Source organism: Colius striatus, chromosome W (genome assembly GCF_028858725.1).
Source record: "Colius striatus isolate bColStr4 chromosome W, bColStr4.1.hap1, whole genome shotgun sequence".
NCBI classification, from domain to species: domain Eukaryota; kingdom Metazoa; phylum Chordata; class Aves; order Coliiformes; family Coliidae; genus Colius; species Colius striatus.
The window spans coordinates 40,765,712-40,783,589 of NC_084789.1; the positions used below are offsets into that span (position 1 = coordinate 40,765,712).

Consider the following 17,878-nt stretch of genomic DNA (forward strand, 5'->3'; position numbering starts at 1 on the left):
CAGTTAACAGGGTATAAGGATTTGCTACCACGGGGTAGAGGTCCTCAGTTATTCTATTGACTGCCCGCACATCTTGGACTATCCGATAAGACCCATCCGGTTTGCGGACTGGTAATATGGGAGTGTTAAAGCTGGACTCACATTCTCTTAAAAGTCCTAACTGTAAGAATTTTTCTATTATCGGTTTAATCCCCTCCCTGTCCTCCCTCCTCAAGGGATACTATTTGATCCTTACCGGCTGTTGTCCTTCTTTAAGTTTTACCTCCATTGGTAGGGCATTCTTCGCCCTTCCGGGTACATCTGTGATCCATACTCCTGGATATACTTGGTTCATGATGTCCTCGTTAATGTTTCCTTCTGTATCAATATTAGTTAGTAACAGGCTCATAATTTGTATAGAATTTTGATCATTCACCTCCAAGCTAATGTGACCTTTTTCAAATTTAATTGTAGCTTGTAACTGTTCCAGCAAATCTCTTCCCAAAAGGGCTTTTGGGGCATTAGGCATATACAAAAACCTGTGAATTCCTACTTGCTTTCCCAATTTGTACTTTAAGGGCTCAAAAAAGCATGACTTTTCACATTGGCCAGTGGCTCCCATCACCATAACATAATCATTACTTAGTGGCAATAGTTCTTGGTTTAAGACCAAAAACATCGCCCCTGTATCTATTAGAAATTCCACTTGTTTTTCATTTTTCCCTAGCTTTAGTGTAATCAGTGGATTTGCTAGGGTAGACTCCCCATGTCCCCGTCAATCATCCTCCTTTAAGTGGGCTATCGCAGGTCTCCCTCTCCGTCCATCGTGGCTCCCCTTGGACTCCTTAGGGTATTCTTTTTTCCAGTGTCCCTTTTTTTTTACAGTACGCACACTGATCCCTATCCAGTCTCAGTGGCTCTCTTCTTTGTGGTCTCTGTTCCAGAGCTGCCACAGTTGCTATTATTCTTTGTTCCATTCTCCTGTCCTTGTCACTTTCCCTATTCCCAAAGACCTTCCATGCTTCTTCAATTAACCTTTCCATATCCCGCGTGTCTTAATTTTTGCAGTTTTCTTCGGATATCATCACGACTGCCCTATGAACAAGGATATTAGCTGTTGCTGGCCTACTTCAGCTGACGGGTCCAGAGGAGTGTATTTGCACATAGCAAGTCTTATTCTGTCTAAAAATTCTGAAGGGGTTTCAAAAGGGCCTTGTCTTACGGCATATAACATTGACCAATTTAGTTTTGGGAATCGCATTTTCCAACCCATATTTTATCCACTGTTGATATTGTTGCAACTGCTGATACTCATTGAGATCATTTGGATCCCACCCTGGGTCTGTCAAAGGTATACACTGATCAACTGTCCGTCCCACTAATGTCCCTTCCGTAATTTGGGCCTATACTTGTGTTTTTGCGGTTTTCAATACCAACAGCCTTTCTGTTTCGGTCATTGCATCCAACTTGCATCTATGTCTCGCCAGTCTGGATCTAAGGTTTTAAGAATCATATCAAACCTTTTAGCAATGCCTATAGGGTCCTCTCGGTAATCTCTTACTGTTTCCTTCCAGGGATCTAAGTCATTAGTGGTAAAGGGAACCTTTATTTTTGCGGGTCCCACTGGGCTCATCGCTTGTCTCAGCAGGGCTTGAATTATTGGACCCACTTTACTCCGAGTCCTTGATGTAATGGGGCTGAATCCAAGGCCTTGTGGCTCATTTTCCACTGTTCCTTTATCTGGTATCAGTGGTGTTCCCATATTTATAGCCCCTTCTGGTCCCATGGAAGGACCAGGACCCATTGCAGGGCTAGGTAAAGTTCCTCTGTCATTCATATTTATACTCATCGTTGGAGGAGGGCCTTGATTGCCAGTAGATACTGGGCTAAACACATCCTCCATGTTCACTGTCCCATGAGGACCCATATATCCCATTCTCATTTTCTCTTTTATTACTTCTGCCCCTCTTTAATTAGGAGAGGGCATGGAGGGAGGTATATAGCTTTCTTTCAAGGCTTTCTAAATCATTTGCCTGATACACCTTATCTCTATTGGTGCAGAGTTGTCCGACACTACAGGACGAACAGCATCTCTTTAGTTTTCCCCTGTTTTCTCGTTCCAGGGACAGTATCAGGGGATCTTGGGGAGGAGTTAACCCACAATCCTGCTGCCACTCTGGGTGATTTCTCAGAGCGAAAAACATATCCGCATAAGAAGCCTCATCTCATTTCCTTTCCCTCCTTAAAAACAACATTAACTGTAGGAGGGTATTATAATTCAGATTTCCATTTTGAGGCCACTTCTCCCCATCGTCTAGTTTATAGAGCGGCCACCATTGGTTGCAGTATTTTATAAGTGGTTTTTTACTTTCTGTACCCCTAGTCCCCACAAGATCTTTCCAATGTGCCAATATGCATCCTAATGGACTTTTCTTGGCTCTCACACTCTGAGTGCTTCCCATTATTTTCCTATATTCTCGAATTACTCTTTGTAATGCTTTCTCTGAAATGTTTCTCAAAATAGGTAATCCCAACTCTCAACCACAAAACACGGTTGTAATCTCAGCTATGTGTTCTTCACACTTGGGACACTAGCATAGATGCTTATCGTAGTCACCATCCCTTCCAGCGCTATTACTGTTATATATATATTGGCAAGAAGTACACTTCAGTTTTACCTATTCAACATGTTCCAAATGGGGGTGTTTTGAACAGGGAATTTCTAATGGGGCAGTGGATGGAGTTCTTTCTTCTCCACTGTATAACTCACACACAAAAGTTAAGTATATTCCCTGTATAGTCCCGATCCTCCTGTTTGGGGTGGGATCCTCTCCCCCTAAGGGGAATATAAAGTTCTTGTTAATGCATTAACACTGGGAAGCTGAAACCACCGGCAGACTTCTCATTCTCGTTCCTTATCTCTACCTTGATAGTGTAAAATAGTACTATTAAAATATATTTCTTGACTCCCTTGGTTCACATAAAACATATGTAGACAAGTTAACAAACACTGCAATTACTTGACACGCTTCATCCATCTCCGGCCGGTCTCCTTGAGGAGATACAGAACCGCGGATAAGGACTCCGCACTTGCTTTGCAGTCAGACTGAGTCTCATTCATTCAAACACTCAATTCACACACACATCACAACTTTAACCATGATATCACCAATATCCATTCATCTTACAAACATAAATAAGCCCGGGTACTTCCAACGCCACAATGCCATTATTATTATACCAGTTATTATCCCTTCCACAGCTGCAAACTAAAACCAAGATGTTATGCGAATTCGCCCTGTAACCATCCGAATCTCGACTGGGGCTTCTGAGTTATGAATACCAAGTAACCCCCCCCCCCCCAGTGCCGACTGGGGCCTCTGAGTTATGAATACCAAGTAACTCCTCCCAAATGCCAACTGGGGCCTCTGAGTTATGAAAACCAAGTAACCCACCCCCAATGTCGAGATTCTTCCTAACTTATACCTATATGGGGACTCTGTCGTGCGCCAGACATCTCTGCGCGACTTACCGATCGCCCCGACCACGGTCCCGTTACCCTCTTTCACATACCTTGTCCACAGAATATATGGTCATTGTCTGCTCCCGCAGTGAGCAGCTGGGAGCGGCTGGTCCCAGCTGCTGGTGGGAACTTCCCGGGAGAGCTGCATGTCCCCGTCCTCATTGCTCCCCAGGGCAGGTGGCTGTGGGGGACAGTGGGGCACCAGGACTCAGCCTAACCCCCATGAGGGTGAGTGAGAGCTCAATCCTTTGTCCCCCTTGCACAGATCCAGACTTGTGGTGTTGGTCCTGATAAATCCTTCTCTGGCCTTTGTCCCCAGCAGCAGAACAAAGTGAGTTTTGAGACAGAGGATCAGAAGATCTGTGGCTGGAGCAGAAGGGGGAAGTTGGGACCTGATGAGGGCTGTCAGGGCCTTTGGAGCGTGGCCAGAGCCGGGCAGTGGAGCTGGGGAAGGGGTTGGAGCACAAGGGTGATGGGGAGCAGCTGAAGGAATGGGGGTGTTCAGTCTGGAGAAGAGGCTGAGGGAAGACATGAGCACTCTGCAACTCCCTGACAGGAGTCTGTGGCCCAAGGGGAGGGTTCATCTCTGCTCCCAAGTAACAAGTGACAGGACAAGAGGAAATGGCCTCAAGTTGTCCCAGGGGAGGTTTAGATTGGAGCGGAGAAAGAACTTTTTCCCTGAGAGGGTTGTCAGCCCCTGTCCTAGGCTGCCCAGGGAGGTGGGGGAGTCCCCATCCCTGGAGCTATTGTGTAGCAATGTACCTGAAGGAAAATGGACATGTGGCCCAACAAGACTTTGGTTATATGAAACCGTAAGCTTCATTAGGCTCAGACACAGGCCTCAGACTTTGGCTATATCAGTGAACAATGGGCCTAAAGAATAGTCAAGGACGAGTTGCTCATTAGAATGTAGATATGAAGGCAGCTGAGTGTGGGAAAGAAACTGTGTAAGCTTAGAATAGAAATTAGATAAAGAAGGAATTAGGTAAAAGAATGTAGAAACTGCTACTATCAAGATATTAACATTATTAAGCTTAACAAATCATATTTTGATATTAGGTGCGTGAACAGAGCATGATAGACTGAGCTATCCAATCATAATAGAATACATCATGTATTTAGAAAAGAATAACATATATAATGTGATTGAATGCTAAAATAAATGGCTTCTGCATTGATCATATTGGTCTGATGCGTGGTCCGTGAATCCTGTCCTGCGAGGTGGTCCCTGCAAGTGGTGCCTGAACAGGGATCCCAACCAACTTTTTTAAGGTTCATATTGAACTTACTAAATCATTAAAAGAAGAAGAAGAAGAGAGTGGGAGAAAAAATGGGAAAGTCCAGCCGGTGACAGACCAACAGAGTCTGGGAGTTGGAGGCAAACAGCCTGGGAGTGACTCGAGAAGAAAAACGCTGAGCAGCGGAACACCGAAATAGAGGTGAGAGGCTGGGAGGGAGGAGCATGGGAACACAAGTAAAGAAGAAGCACCAGTAGTAAATATCTTCCAACATATACTGTCTAAGAGAGGACTTAAATATGACGACCCGGCTTTATGCCGATTGTTGCTGTGGAGTCGGGAAAAGGGAATAATAACTGATTCAGCTACAGCATTTGATCTCGCCATCTGGGAAAACCTTGGCAGTGCTCCATGGGAAGAGGTGAGCCTAGGATCACGGGAGGCACAGTGCTTTGCTACCACTTGGCGATTAATCAAAGAGACTCTACAAGAGTTAAAGGTTGAACGCAAAGCTGCTGCTGATGCCTTTGCAGCTATAACTTCTGGGGAGAAAAAGAATGCGTTAATGTTTGAGGAGGTTCTCGCGTACCAGGACCAGCAGCCCATGTCGTTGCTGCCGCTCCCTCCACAGTATCGGCGCCACCGTTATTTTCCCCGCCGGGAGAAACGGAGCGGTCTCCTCCTCCTCCAATTGCACTAAAATCTCCCTCTGATCCCAAAGTTCCACCAGGGGATGAAAAACTTATCAAGAATAATGACTCTAATGACTCTAATAAATCGATCTTGCGACATACTATTGACAATAAAAGTGGGGCGTCAGTTGCTCCAGATTCTGAATTGCAGTCACCTACTTACTCCCCCTTAACGTCGCCAAAAACATCAGCAACAGTGCTGGTGCGGGTATCAGGACCGCCCACCCGGGAGCCGAGCGCGCGCGCCGCTTCCCCTCCGCGCGCCACTTCCCCACCCCCCTTCCCGCCCCGTCTCGCCGCCATTTCAGAGGGAACCGCCGCAAACGAGCGGAGTGTGCGCTTTACTAGTGAAACAGCGTCACCTAGCGCCTTAACTACTGACGTGCCTTTACCACCCTCTGTTCCACCGACTCCAGTTGCAGTCTGCCCTAAGGGAGCTCCGGAGGGATGGGTGGAAGAAGTGAATAACAAATTGCAACTATTACAGGAGAGTACTGAAAAATGGAGACTAGAAGCTGCTCCAGCAACTCCAGCTCCTAGGAGACCTTCAACAGCACCCCTACAACAGGAACCAGTTTTGCCCGAATCAGGACAAAAATGGAGAGAGATTGTTAAACATGCTTTAATAGAAGGGGTTATGTTACCTGAGGCATTTCCTGGGATTATGGGACAACGGAATCAACGAAATCAGTGGGTAAATCTTGACTGGCAATTGTTAAAAGAGCTTAAACAAGTGGTTACTCAATATGGTTTAAATTCTTCTTATTCTCAAGGTTTTTTGCAACACATATTCCTGGGTATGTTGTTAACTCCATCAGATACTAACCGTATAGTACAGTTGTTGCTGTCGCCAGCTCAAAGACTTCATTTTCTTAATGACTGGGAACGTCTTTGTCATGAAGCTGCCGTGGAAAATTTAAACCGGGGGCAAAATGATCTGTTATTTGGTATAACACATGAAATGTTGTTGGGAAGAGATCCTTTTGCAAATGAACAAGTACAGACTAGGCTTGTTGTTCAGGCTTTGCAGCTGTCTCAATCATTAGCTTTACGAGCATTGAAAAGTGTGCCAGATCTAGGGAAGACGGTTCCACCCTATAGCACCATCCGTCAACAATATAAGGAGCCCTATGTGTCTTTTTTTAAAAAGGCTCACAGAAGCCTTGGAAAAACATCCAGACTTAATGAGGTGAAAGAGAAACTTTTAGTATTGCTGGCACTGGAGAATGCCAATTCACACTGCAAATGTATTGCCTGGGTTGCCTCTCCTCCGCAACCTCAGGGAGTGCAGGAGTGGACTTGGCAACGGCAATAGACGTTACTATAGTAGACTATCAAGTTCATTGTATTCCAGCTGAAATGAAAGGCCCGTTAGGGTCCGATTTATGTGTTTTGTTACTTGGTCAGTCGTCAATATTGTGACAGGGTATATTTGTATTGCCTGGGGTAATTGATGCAGACTTTGAAGGAGTCATTGGTATCATGGTGCAGACTCTATGTCCACCTGTGTTAATTAAAAAAGAGTCTAAAATTGCTCAGCTTATACCATACCATGGATATGGCACCATCTATGGTGCCAAATAAAGGAGAGAAACATAGAGGGAATGGAGGCTTTGGATTCACAGGTGATCCTCAGATCCTGTTTGAAATGGATATTCGTAAATCAAAGCCTGAAGATCTGGTATTACTAACTGGTCCTGATCAACAGCAGTTAAAAATACAAATTATTTTGGACACTGGGGCAGATGTTACTATTGTACCAAAGTCTCTTTGGCCTGTGAAATGGCCCTTGGACAATAAGGGGGGAGAAATCAGTAAATCAGTTATTAGCTTCATAACGTCAGATGGTTCAATTACTCAGACACGACCATATGTTTTAAATGTTAACATTGCCCTAGTTGGCCGAGATATATTGAGCCAGCTAGGAATGAGACTGACTAACCAGCATTTTTAGTTGTGGCCATTGGGGGACGGCCAATCCTTAAACTTCAATGAGAAACTGATACTCCTGTTTGGATTGATCAATGGTTGCTAACATCTGAAAAACTGTCCACAATTCACAGTTTAGTAGAAGAGCAATTAGAGAGGGGACATATTGTTCCATCTACGAGTCCTTGGAATACGCCTATTTTTACTATTCCTAAGAAAAGTGGGAAACAGCGTTTGCTTCATGATTTAAGGGCCATTAATGCTGTAATGAAAGAGACTTATAACTAGGGTTACCCTCACCAGTTATGCTACCCGAACATTGGCACTTATTGATAATTGATTTAAAGGATTGCTTTTTAACCATTCCTTTGCATCCTGATGATTGTGAAAAATTTGCCTTTACAGTGCCATCTGTGAACAAGCAGGAGCCAGCAAGATGTTATCACTGGGTAGTGCTTCCCCAAGGGATGAAAAACTTTCCAACCATTTGCCAAATATATGTGGCTTGGGCGTTGGCACCCATCAGGCAGAAACATTCTGATTGAATAATTTACCACTACACTGATGATATCCTTATAGCAGCCCAAAATTTACATGCGAATGTTGTTTTACCTTATTTACAGTCTGAGTTAAAACAATCTGGATTGCAAATTTCTCCTGAGAAAATTCAAAAACAAGCACCATGGTCCTACCTTGGTTGGGTGATTACTGGTGCTCAAATTCGGCCACAAAAAAATCAGATCAAAACAGATATCAAAAACCTAGCAGTTATCCAAAAACTGATGGGAGACATACAGTTGGGTACGTTCTCTGTGCGGAATTACTAATGAGGATTTAGAGCCACTTATGCCTCTACTGGGAAGCAGTACTTATGCAGATGATTCTCGAGCTTTGTCTCAGAAGCAACAGCTAGCACTACAATCTACTGCAAACAAGATATCTAGTACCACTGTAAGTCATCTTAAATTACATGGGAGAAACGGAAAATATCCCTATGCCCTTATAGCTCAGTGAGTGGAAAGTGAACCTCAGCATTGAAAATTTTGGAATGGATATTTTTAGCTTTTTGTTGTCGAAAACAGTTTTTACTAGATTGGAGGCGTTTGGTCTTTTGATAATGAAAGGCCGCACCAGAATTATTGAAATTGCTGGCAAAGACCCAGATCGAATTCTGTGTCCTTTAGCTCGAGTGTATTTAGACTGGGGATTTTGTCACAGTGAGGATTTACAGACTGCATTGGAAGATTTTCAGGGAACTATTTCAAATGTATGTTATCCACATAAGTTTTATGCAATTTTGCAGAATCACATTTTTGAGGAGGTTCCATATCGGTCAGAAACTCCAGTTGAAGGCCTTACAGTCTTTACAGATGTGAGTAAAAATAATCACAAAGCGACCATAACTTGACAGGAGTCAGGAAAATGGAATGATCATATACTTGAGGGACAGACTGGAGACTCTTTACAAACACTAGGATTAAAGGCAGTTGTATGGGTTTTTTCTACCTGGTCAAACATTCCAATTAACATTGTGTTTGGTTCTTTGTATGTTGTAGGAATTGTGCAACGCTTGGAGAGTGCTATACTAAAAGAAGTCAGCAATAAGGTTTTGTGGCAACTTTTAATACACTTGTTATCATTACTTAATAACAGACAACATGTTTATTTTATAATGCATATCAGAAGTCATTCAGGACTACCTGGAGGTGTAACACTCGGAAATAATCAAGCTGACAGGTTGGTAACTCCAGTCTGGTCAAGTCCTCCGGTAGATTGCTTTACTCAAGCCCGACAAGCTCATTCCTTTTTTCACCAAAATGCTAAAATGCTACAAACAGTTTTGAATATCTCTTAATGATGCCATTGGTATTGTACAGTCCTGTCCTGACTGCCAGAAAACAGGAACAGGCATTGGCATTGGAATTAACCCTCAAGGTCTTGGACCACTGCAATTATGGCAGATGGGTGTTACATTAATGAATTTGGTCGACTGAAATATGTGCATGTTACTATTGATACTTTTTCTGCTATGATATGGATTACAGCCCTGAGAGGTGAATCTGCTAAACATGTGATTTTTGACGTTACTGGCAATACCACCAGGCCGCCCACACGGATTTCTCAGCCCACCCCACTGAGGGGACAAGGATCACCACACACTCAGCATGGATGATACTTTATTCCAACCCCTTGTTTACACCATGTGCTTTTATCTGCTAACACCAGCACCTCCTCTCCCTCCACCCTGTGCCTACCTCTTCTGTACCCTCCACCTCTCGCGTTACAACCCGAGATCTTCCGGACACCTACTACATGTGGTTAAATGTTTGAGAGGTTGTTTTGCAGCAATGGGAGTATCTCAAGAAATAAAGACAGATAATGGCCCTGGATACGTCAGTAAGCAACTTCATTGCTTCCTACAACTCTGGGGAATTCGACATACAACAGGTATTTCACATTCTCTAACAGGTCAGGCCATTGTCAGGAGGAGCCATCACACCATTAAACAGATGCTTGAAAAAACAAAAAAGGGGAGAAACTGGACTGTCTCCTCATGACAGACTACAGGTGATTTATGTACTGAATTTTTTGCAATTGGAGGAACCAGGGATGAACCACCTGCGGTAGTACATGGACGAGTGTTGAGCTTGGGGAGAGAAAACACAGACTCTAAAATATTGGTTCAATATAAGGACTTGAAAACAGGTCAATGGAAAGGACCTGCAGAAGTACAATTAACAGGACGAGGTTATATGTGTGTCATTACAGATCAAGGACCATGGTGGGTTTCAGCAAAGTGGACTAAGCCGTATCAATTGCGTGATCCAGAACTGAATGGCCAGAAGGACAGTGGAGATGCCTCTGAGGAAAACACCAACTGATCCATCCTCAATCTGTTGCCTCAGTGAGTGTAAAAACTGTCAGCCGTGATGTTGTGCAATTTGTTGTAAATGTGATGACCGTGTTACCTTTTGGTCTCTCTCAGCAGTGACAGCAACAAGTATATTTGCTCCAGGTGTAAGAGTATCTGCTTCATTAACTCAGCTACGCAAATTAGGATGCTGGCTTAGCAAAGAAGGCAATCAAACTTCAATAGCATTAGAAGGCTTGATTAGTGATGTAAGTAGTATCAGACATGCAACTCTGCAGAATAGAGCTGCTATTGATTTTTTACTTTTAGCCCATGATCATGGATGTGAGGCTCTTGATGGAATGTGCTGCATGAACTTATCAGATCATTCGGAATCGATTCCTGCCAGTACACAGAAATTGAGAGGAGTGTCCCATTTACAGGTGTCAGATGGGAGAGAATGGTTAGACAACTTGTTATCATTGTGGGGAATACAAGGATGGTTAATGTCCATAGTTAGAATGGCCATGTTTACTTTGCTGATCATCATAATCATATTAATGATTGTACCTTTGATTTTCAAATGTGTAACTGCTATGATTGAAAACGCTGTAAAAAGAGTCTGGTTGGTCCAAGAAGAAAAAGAGGGAATTGTAGCAATGTACCTGGAGGAAAATGGACATGTGGCCCAACAAGACTTTGGTTATATGAAACTGTAAGCTGCATTAGGCTCAGACACAGGCCTCAGATGCAGGCCTCAGACTTTGGCTATATCAGACAGTGAACAATGGGTCTAAAGAATAGTCAAGGACAAGTTGCTTATTAGAATGTAGATATTAAGGCAGCTGTGTGTGGGAAAGAAACTGTACAAGCTTAGAATAGAATTTAGATAAAGGAATCAGGTAAAAGAATGTAGAAACTGCTACTATCAAGATATTAATATAGTTAAACTTAACAAATCATATTCTGCTATTAGGTACGTGAACAGAGCATGATAGACTGAGCTATCCAATCATAATAGAATACATCATGTATTTAGAAAAGAATAACATATATAATGTGAATGAATGCTAAAATAAACGGCTTCTGCATTGATCATATTGGTCTGATGCGTGGTCCATGAATCCTGTCCCACAAGGTGGTCCCTGGAGCTATTGCAAAGCTGTGGAGCTGAGGGCTATGGATTAGTGGTGGGCTGGGCAATGTGAAGGCAGGGAGTGGACTCTATGAGCTTAATGGGCTTTTCCAACTAAAATGACTCCATGATTTGGGCTGTCAGTGCTATCCAGGGCTCCCTGTCCTGTCCTGCTGCTGTCATTGAGTCCTGGGTACCCCCAGCTTAGCTCTGGGCTGCCCCACAGGTCCCCCAGTCCCCCATCCCTGAGCTGCCCAGGCCCATGCCAGTCCCAGCTGGAGTGCTCTGTGCCAGAGCTGTCACCAGCTCCAGCCCCCTGAGCAGAGCAGGTCCCACGTACTGCCTGTCCCCACAGTCCCAGGGCAGGGACAAGTAAGGCTCTGTTTTTATCTCAACTTTTATTTTAAAAGTCATAATTGAAGCTTAACAAAGTCTGACCCCGATATTGTTGTGATTGCTGGGAGGGCCCCTGTGGGCGCCACGCTCCTGCCCTGGCCTTGCTGCCCCAGGAGCTCCCACAACCACGGGCTCATCTGTGCCTCTGCTGGGCTCAGCCCTGACCCTGACCCCAAATGACCATAGAAGAATGTTTGTTTCTTGGGGAAAGGGGTTCCCATTGTGGGGGGCAGGGGGAAGGGGGAGCAGGGCCCATGGCTGCAGGCCCAGGGAAGCCTCCTGTCACACTCCCCCAGGACAGACATGCAAGTATTTATAAGAGAAAGGCAGAAGGAGGAGGGGGAACTGGGGCTGTGTAGGGGGAGCTTTGCTCAGACAGCATCTTCCCTAAGGACAAGGGGAGGCAGAGTCAGGCCAGAGGGTCAGGGGAAACCATCATCGTCATCCTCTGCCATCTCCTTTGCAAACTCCAGGTCCTGCTGCTCACGCTCCCGGCGCTCCTGGAAGGCAAAGGCAGAAGTTGGGGGCAGCTGGAGGTCAGCAGCCACATCCTGCTCTCATGGCCTTGGTGGCTGCTTGGCTGCAGGGAGGTGGCTGAGGTCTCACCTCTGCAGATTCCAAGTCCTTGTTGTAAGATTTGGGTGGGAACCTCATGGCCTGGGGAAAAAAAAAAAAACACACACAAAAAAAAAAAACAACAACAAAAAAAAAAAAAAACAAAAAAAAAAACCAAAAGAGGAGAGAGGAGAAGGTGTGAGGTGAGGGAGGTGTCAGGGCTGCCCTGCCGTGCCCCAGGGACCCACTGTGCTCACCTTCACTGACATGTTGTGGATATCCAAGCAGAAGGAGATGCGCTGGTGGAAGGCCAGCTGGGGCTCCCGGGTGGAGTAGATGTCAATCATCTCCTTGGACTGGATGTAGCCCTTCTCATGGTTAATGCTGGCCTCGATCACCCCATCCCGGATGGCCTGCGAGAGGCAGGGCAGGGTCAGAGGGGAGGGACAGAGTGCCAGAGGTGACAGGGTTCAGGACACAGTACAGAGAGGGGGCCCTGAGAGTCCCCAGTGTCCCCCAGGAGTGACACAGAGAGGGGACTCAGTGCCTTGAGAGTCCTAAATGTCCCCCAGAGAGGCCTTGACTGAAATCCAGAGGAAGAGAGTGCTGTGAGGCTGGGGCAGAGAGCAGTAGGGTGAGGGGAGAGCCCAAGGCTCAGAGGGCTGGGACTTCATACACAGACACCTTGGCAACGATGAACTCTGCATCCTCTGGACTGTCCAGCTGCAGCTTCTGGGCAATATCAGCCAGGGAGATGCGGGAGTAGGAGAGGCTGATCATACGGACCCCTGTGGGAAGGGAGGAGAGTGGAGCCCCTGGGCCAGGCAGCCCCTGGGCTCATGTGCTGGTGGGACCAGCCCTGACAGGGACCCCAATGCCCCGGCAGCCATCCCGTACCTGTCTTGATAACATTGTGCCTCAGACGGATGATGAGGGTGTAGGTGCCATCAGCCTGGAACTTGTCCCCAAATTGATCAAGGACTTGGTTGAACTTGGCCAAGTTCCCTGTCCTGACAGCTGGAGGAGAGAATGTGGTGCTGGGGGAAGGAGCAAGGGGGGCAAAGCTGCCACTCCCTCCCCTTCATAGCTGCCTCCTGCTCCCCAAGAGCAGCCAAGTCCCATCATGAGGAGAATCTTCCTCCCAGAGTCTGCAGTCGAATCACAAGGAGAGACATCCCCCACTGCTCCCTCCCAGTGCCTCCCTCTTCCCTCGAGGCTTGTACCCTGAGTTAGGAGGAAATATGGCATCAGTGACCGCTTGAGGGAGGGCTGTCTGAACTGCAGCCTGTCTGGGATCTCCCCAAGCAGCAGTTCCACCACGATGAGCAGCTTGTGCACCTTGAGCAGAAAGAGATCCATGAGCCCCAAGGCAGCTTCCCTGGGCACCCCTGAAGGATTGAATCCCCCTAAATCTCCCCCTTCCCTCCATGCTCACTGTCTGCTTGAAGCCAACAGCTGTGTGCTGTGGTGCCTTCCGCAACGCGTTGGTCATGGTCCTCCTTGCCTCCGAGTACTCCAGCTGGATGGCCTTGATGCGCCCTGTGCCCACACATGAGGGCAGGAGGGGGGGTTGGCAAAGTCCCTCAGTGAATCCAATTTTCCCCCCCTTCCCCCCAGATGCAGCTTCAAGTCCTGCCTGGGCAGCCCCATCTCCAGCTGCTCCACTAGGAACAGGAGCCCTCGGGGGGCATGCTGTGGGTCTCACCTGTGTAATAGAGGTACCGAGCCCACTCGTTGTTGTTGGCCTGCTCGGGAAACACAGACTTGGAGACGAGTTTTTCTGCTTGGTCATAGAGGTTATAGTGGAGATAGTTCCTCAGGAGGAGGTTGAGGAGGGTGGCCTGCCCGTCGGCGTCGTGCCGCAGCGTGGCTGTCCGCAGTCGGGTGTGCAGGAAGCTGCAGGGAGGGGAGAGAGGGCTCAGGGAGGGGAAAACAGCAAGTCCTGCTCACCAGGGCACAGGAGCCTCTGCTGCTCTTTCACCCTGTGAGCCTTCTGTACCCTTTTTTTCCTGAGCCCAAACCCACCTCCTGACCATGTCGAGTTTGTTCAGGAACTCGTAGATGCGGGAGTGGTAGTAATAAGATTTTGCCACTATCAAGTCAAGGGCCCGGCGGTTTTGGGAACTGATTTTCTGCATCAAGTCGTCAGAGACATTCTGAGACTGCAGGAAGGGAAGAAAGGTCAGAGCAAAGGTGCTTCCAAACACAGGGAGAAGTGTGAGGCTGCAACAGGCTGGCAGCCCAGGCTCTGCAGACCCTGCCTGGTGCAGGAGCATCCCCGGAAAGGGCTCAGCTGCAGGAGTCTCACCTCTGGGTATCGTTTGCTGTTCATCAGGTAGATAATGAGTAGCAGTTGGAGGTAGGTCTCCACTTCTGGCAAGAGAGGGGCTGAGGCTGCTTTCCCCATCCGTGGGCGAAACTGCAGCTCAGCTTCTGTGTCCATGGACTGGGAGAAGGAAGACAGAGATGTGCTGGAGCCCCAGCCATGCTTCTGCTGCCCATCCCTGGGACAGTTCTGCTTGTGGGGTGATGAGAGGCAAACTGGGCTGCTGGCACTTCAGTCCCATCCCTGCTGCAGTGACTCACCTCACAGAATCCCTGAATGGTGGGGGTTGGAAAGAGTTTCCAGAGCTCACCCAGCCCAACCTCCTGCTAAAGCGGGTTCCCCTCATTCAGGGGGCACAGGAACATGTCCAGGTGGGTTTGGAAACCTCCTGAGAAGGAGCCTCCACATCCTCCCTGGGCAGCCTGGTCCAGGGTCCCTCACCTCAACACCAAACAAGTTTCTCCTTATGTTTAAGTGGAACTTCTTGTGTTCCACCTTATGTCCTTGTCCTGTCACTGGGCACCACAGAAAACAGTATTGTCCCATCCTCCTGACATTCACCCTTTACGGATTTCTCAGCATTGATAAGGTCCCCCCTCCGCCTTTTCTTCTCCAGACCTGAGACCCAGGTCCCACAGCCTTTCCTCACCAGATAAATGTTCCATCCAGTCCCCTGATCATCTTGGTGGCCCTGCGCTGGATTCTCTCCAGAAGTTCCCTGTCCCTCTTGAGCTGAGGAGCCCAGAACTGGACACAGGACTTCAGATGAGGCCTCACCAGGGCAGAGTAGAGGGGCAGGAGAACCTCCCTTGACCGGCTGGTCACACTCTTCTTGATGCATCCCAGAGTGCCATTGGCATTCTTGGCCACAAGGGCACATTGCTGGCTCATAGTTAGTTTGCTGTCCCATCTCACACACACTCCCAAGCACTGTGTTGCATGGCCCAAACATCTCCAAAGCTTCCCCACTCCACTAAGCAGCCCCTCAGGGGCTCCCCATTGCATACCCTCACCCTCTCCTGTGGCCCCACCTCCTCCAGGAAGCCCAGGAGAAAGTCCCTGATGGTGCCGTTGGAGGTGAAGAAGCCATTGATGGCTTTGTGGAGTACGTTGGAGTTGAGGCGGCGGGAGGTGGAGGGCAGAGCCCGCAGGGCCCGCAGCACATAGCGTGGCTCCTTCCCTGTCACAGCCTTTTCCAGCTGCTTCACATGCTCTTTGATATCTAGGGGAGCACAAGGGACACCTCATCAGCACAGGGTCTCTCCAGAGCACCCCTCTGTGTGGCTCAGGGCACGGGGGTGCGTGGCCTCGGTGGCCCCTGTGACCTGATCTGACCCTGTGCCCATCCCTGCTTGGGACAGGTAGGGACTGAAGAAGACCCCCTCGTCCAGAGTTCCCTTCTTCCTCCAGCCTCCCTCAGCAGCCCCAGAGGGTCCTCCCCCACAGCATTCCTGTACATCCCCTTGCCCCTCACAGACCCTTCTCACACAGACTCTCCTGGGGATTCCCCCAAAGACACTCCCCTCCCTTTTCCCTCGCAGCTCCCCTCAAACTCCCTTTTCCTACAGTGATGTCCCCATTTCCCCCCTCCTTTCCAGCACCTCTCCCCCACCCTCTCCTATCCCCCATCAGAAATCCCCATAGCCCCCCCCCCCCAATTCCTTTTTCCCCTCACCACTGCTCCCTTCCCTAAGGAGACTCCCCCGACTCCCCAGTCCCGTCTCTCCCCCATAAGTCCCCAACGATCACCCCCCACCTCTCACGATTCCCGTTACAAGGGACCACTCTCTGGTGCCCCCCCTAGTTCCCCTCAGCCCAAGACCTCCCCTTTCCCCTTCGCCGATTATCACCTTCCAATGTAACGGCGTCAAGTTCCCGCTGCGGCTGCCGCTCCCCAGCCACATCGGCCACCGTCGCCACTGTCTCCTCCTGCATCTCCACATCGGGGAGCGCGGGCAGCGACACGTCGAGGGCCGAAAAGCCCTTGGCCTTGTCACCGCGGCGGCGGGACGCACCCTCCTGTTTCATGGCCAGGCCAGGCCAGCCGTGACACTGCAACAACCGCGGGGTATGCCGGGAACCGCCAGGCCTGAGCGCCTGATCGCCGAGCGCGACACCGCTCGGATGTTTCCGTCACAACCTCTCGGGTGCTTCCGGCAGGCACACAGGTGTTTTTACCACCGTCTTGGCCGTCCTTGCCTGCTGCTAGGCGTATGCGCAGGCGCTTCTCATGCTGAGGGCAGGTGTGAGGTCTTGGCGCTGCCTGCGCTCGGCTGCAGCTTCCTGTGTCTGTCTCAAGGAGCGGCTGCTCGATCTACTTCATCCCCTGAGGAACTTGGGGCTGTGCTCCTCTCGCGGCAAGTGTGAGGCATAGCCAGGCTGTGGGTGCTAGGGGTGCTCCCTGAGCCATTGGTGACACCCCCCCCCCCCCCTTCCCCTTGCTGAGGGCCCTGGAGCCAGAGAGGAGCTGGGTCTCGGGGCAGGTGGCACTGCTGGGTGGTTGGAAGCATCTGCCAGATACAAAACTGCCTTTAAGAGCAACCAGTTACTCAGTAAGAAATTGTTCTCTACTTATTAAGGAGTTGTTGAAGTGTTTGTAGTGCTGCCCCGAAACAGTGTAATTTATCCCTTGCTGCTGGTAAGATATGGTGGAGATGCTGTGTTACCGGGTGTGTGTCATTAGAAAGCTCTGAGATCCCACAGCTTTCAAATGCAGCATCCCCAAGTGATGGGAGCTGGAAGGGCCTCTCGATCGGGGGTATGGGAAGGTGTCCAGGTGGGTTTGGAAACCTTCAGAGAAGGAGCCTCCACACCCTCCCTGGGCAGCCTGTTCCATGGCTCCCTCACCTCAACAGCAAAGACATTTTTCTGGACGTTGAGCTGCTGGAGTGTGTGTGGAGATGGGCAATGAAGCTGGTGAAGGGTCTGGAGAACATCTTATGAGGAGCAGCTGAAGGAGGTGAGGTTATTTAGTCTAGAGAAGAAGGAGGTTGAGGGGAGACATGATCACTCTCTACAACTACCTGAAAGAGGGTTGTAGTGAGGTTGGGGTCAGTCTCTTCTCATTCATTACTGGGGATAGGACAAGAGGAAATGGGCTCGGGTTGCCCCAGGGGAGGTTTAGATTGGAGTTGAGGAAGAACTTTTTCCCTGAGAGGGTTGTCAGCTCCTGTCCCAGGCTGCCCAGGGAGGTGGGGGAGTCCCCATCCCTTGAGATATTTATAAGACACATAGATGAGGTGCTGAGGGACATG

General features: G+C 48.5%; 1 protein-coding gene across 3 annotated transcripts; it reads right to left on the reverse strand.

Moving 5' to 3' along the window:
- Positions 1 to 11,031: 11,031 nt before the first annotated feature.
- LOC133628565 (26S proteasome non-ATPase regulatory subunit 3-like) lies at positions 11,032 to 16,728 on the reverse strand. 3 transcript variants are annotated; one of them, XM_062016934.1, is made up of 12 exons: positions 16,475 to 16,728; positions 15,638 to 15,846; positions 14,607 to 14,744; positions 14,324 to 14,460; positions 14,004 to 14,194; positions 13,734 to 13,837; positions 13,522 to 13,636; positions 13,196 to 13,315; positions 12,983 to 13,086; positions 12,556 to 12,711; positions 12,350 to 12,400; positions 11,032 to 12,243 (listed from the first exon to the last, which is right to left on the reverse strand). In XM_062016934.1, exons 1-12 carry the CDS (start codon positions 16,650 to 16,652, stop codon positions 12,166 to 12,168), a joined length of 1,581 nt encoding a protein of 526 aa, XP_061872918.1. In that variant the 5' UTR covers positions 16,653 to 16,728; the 3' UTR covers positions 11,032 to 12,165. The 3 variants fall into 3 exon arrangements, with proteins under 3 accessions (XP_061872918.1, XP_061872917.1, XP_061872919.1); XM_062016933.1 differs by having other exon boundaries at positions 15,632 to 15,846; XM_062016935.1 differs by having other exon boundaries at positions 15,656 to 15,846; positions 16,475 to 16,726.
- Positions 16,729 to 17,878: the final 1,150 nt, after the last annotated feature.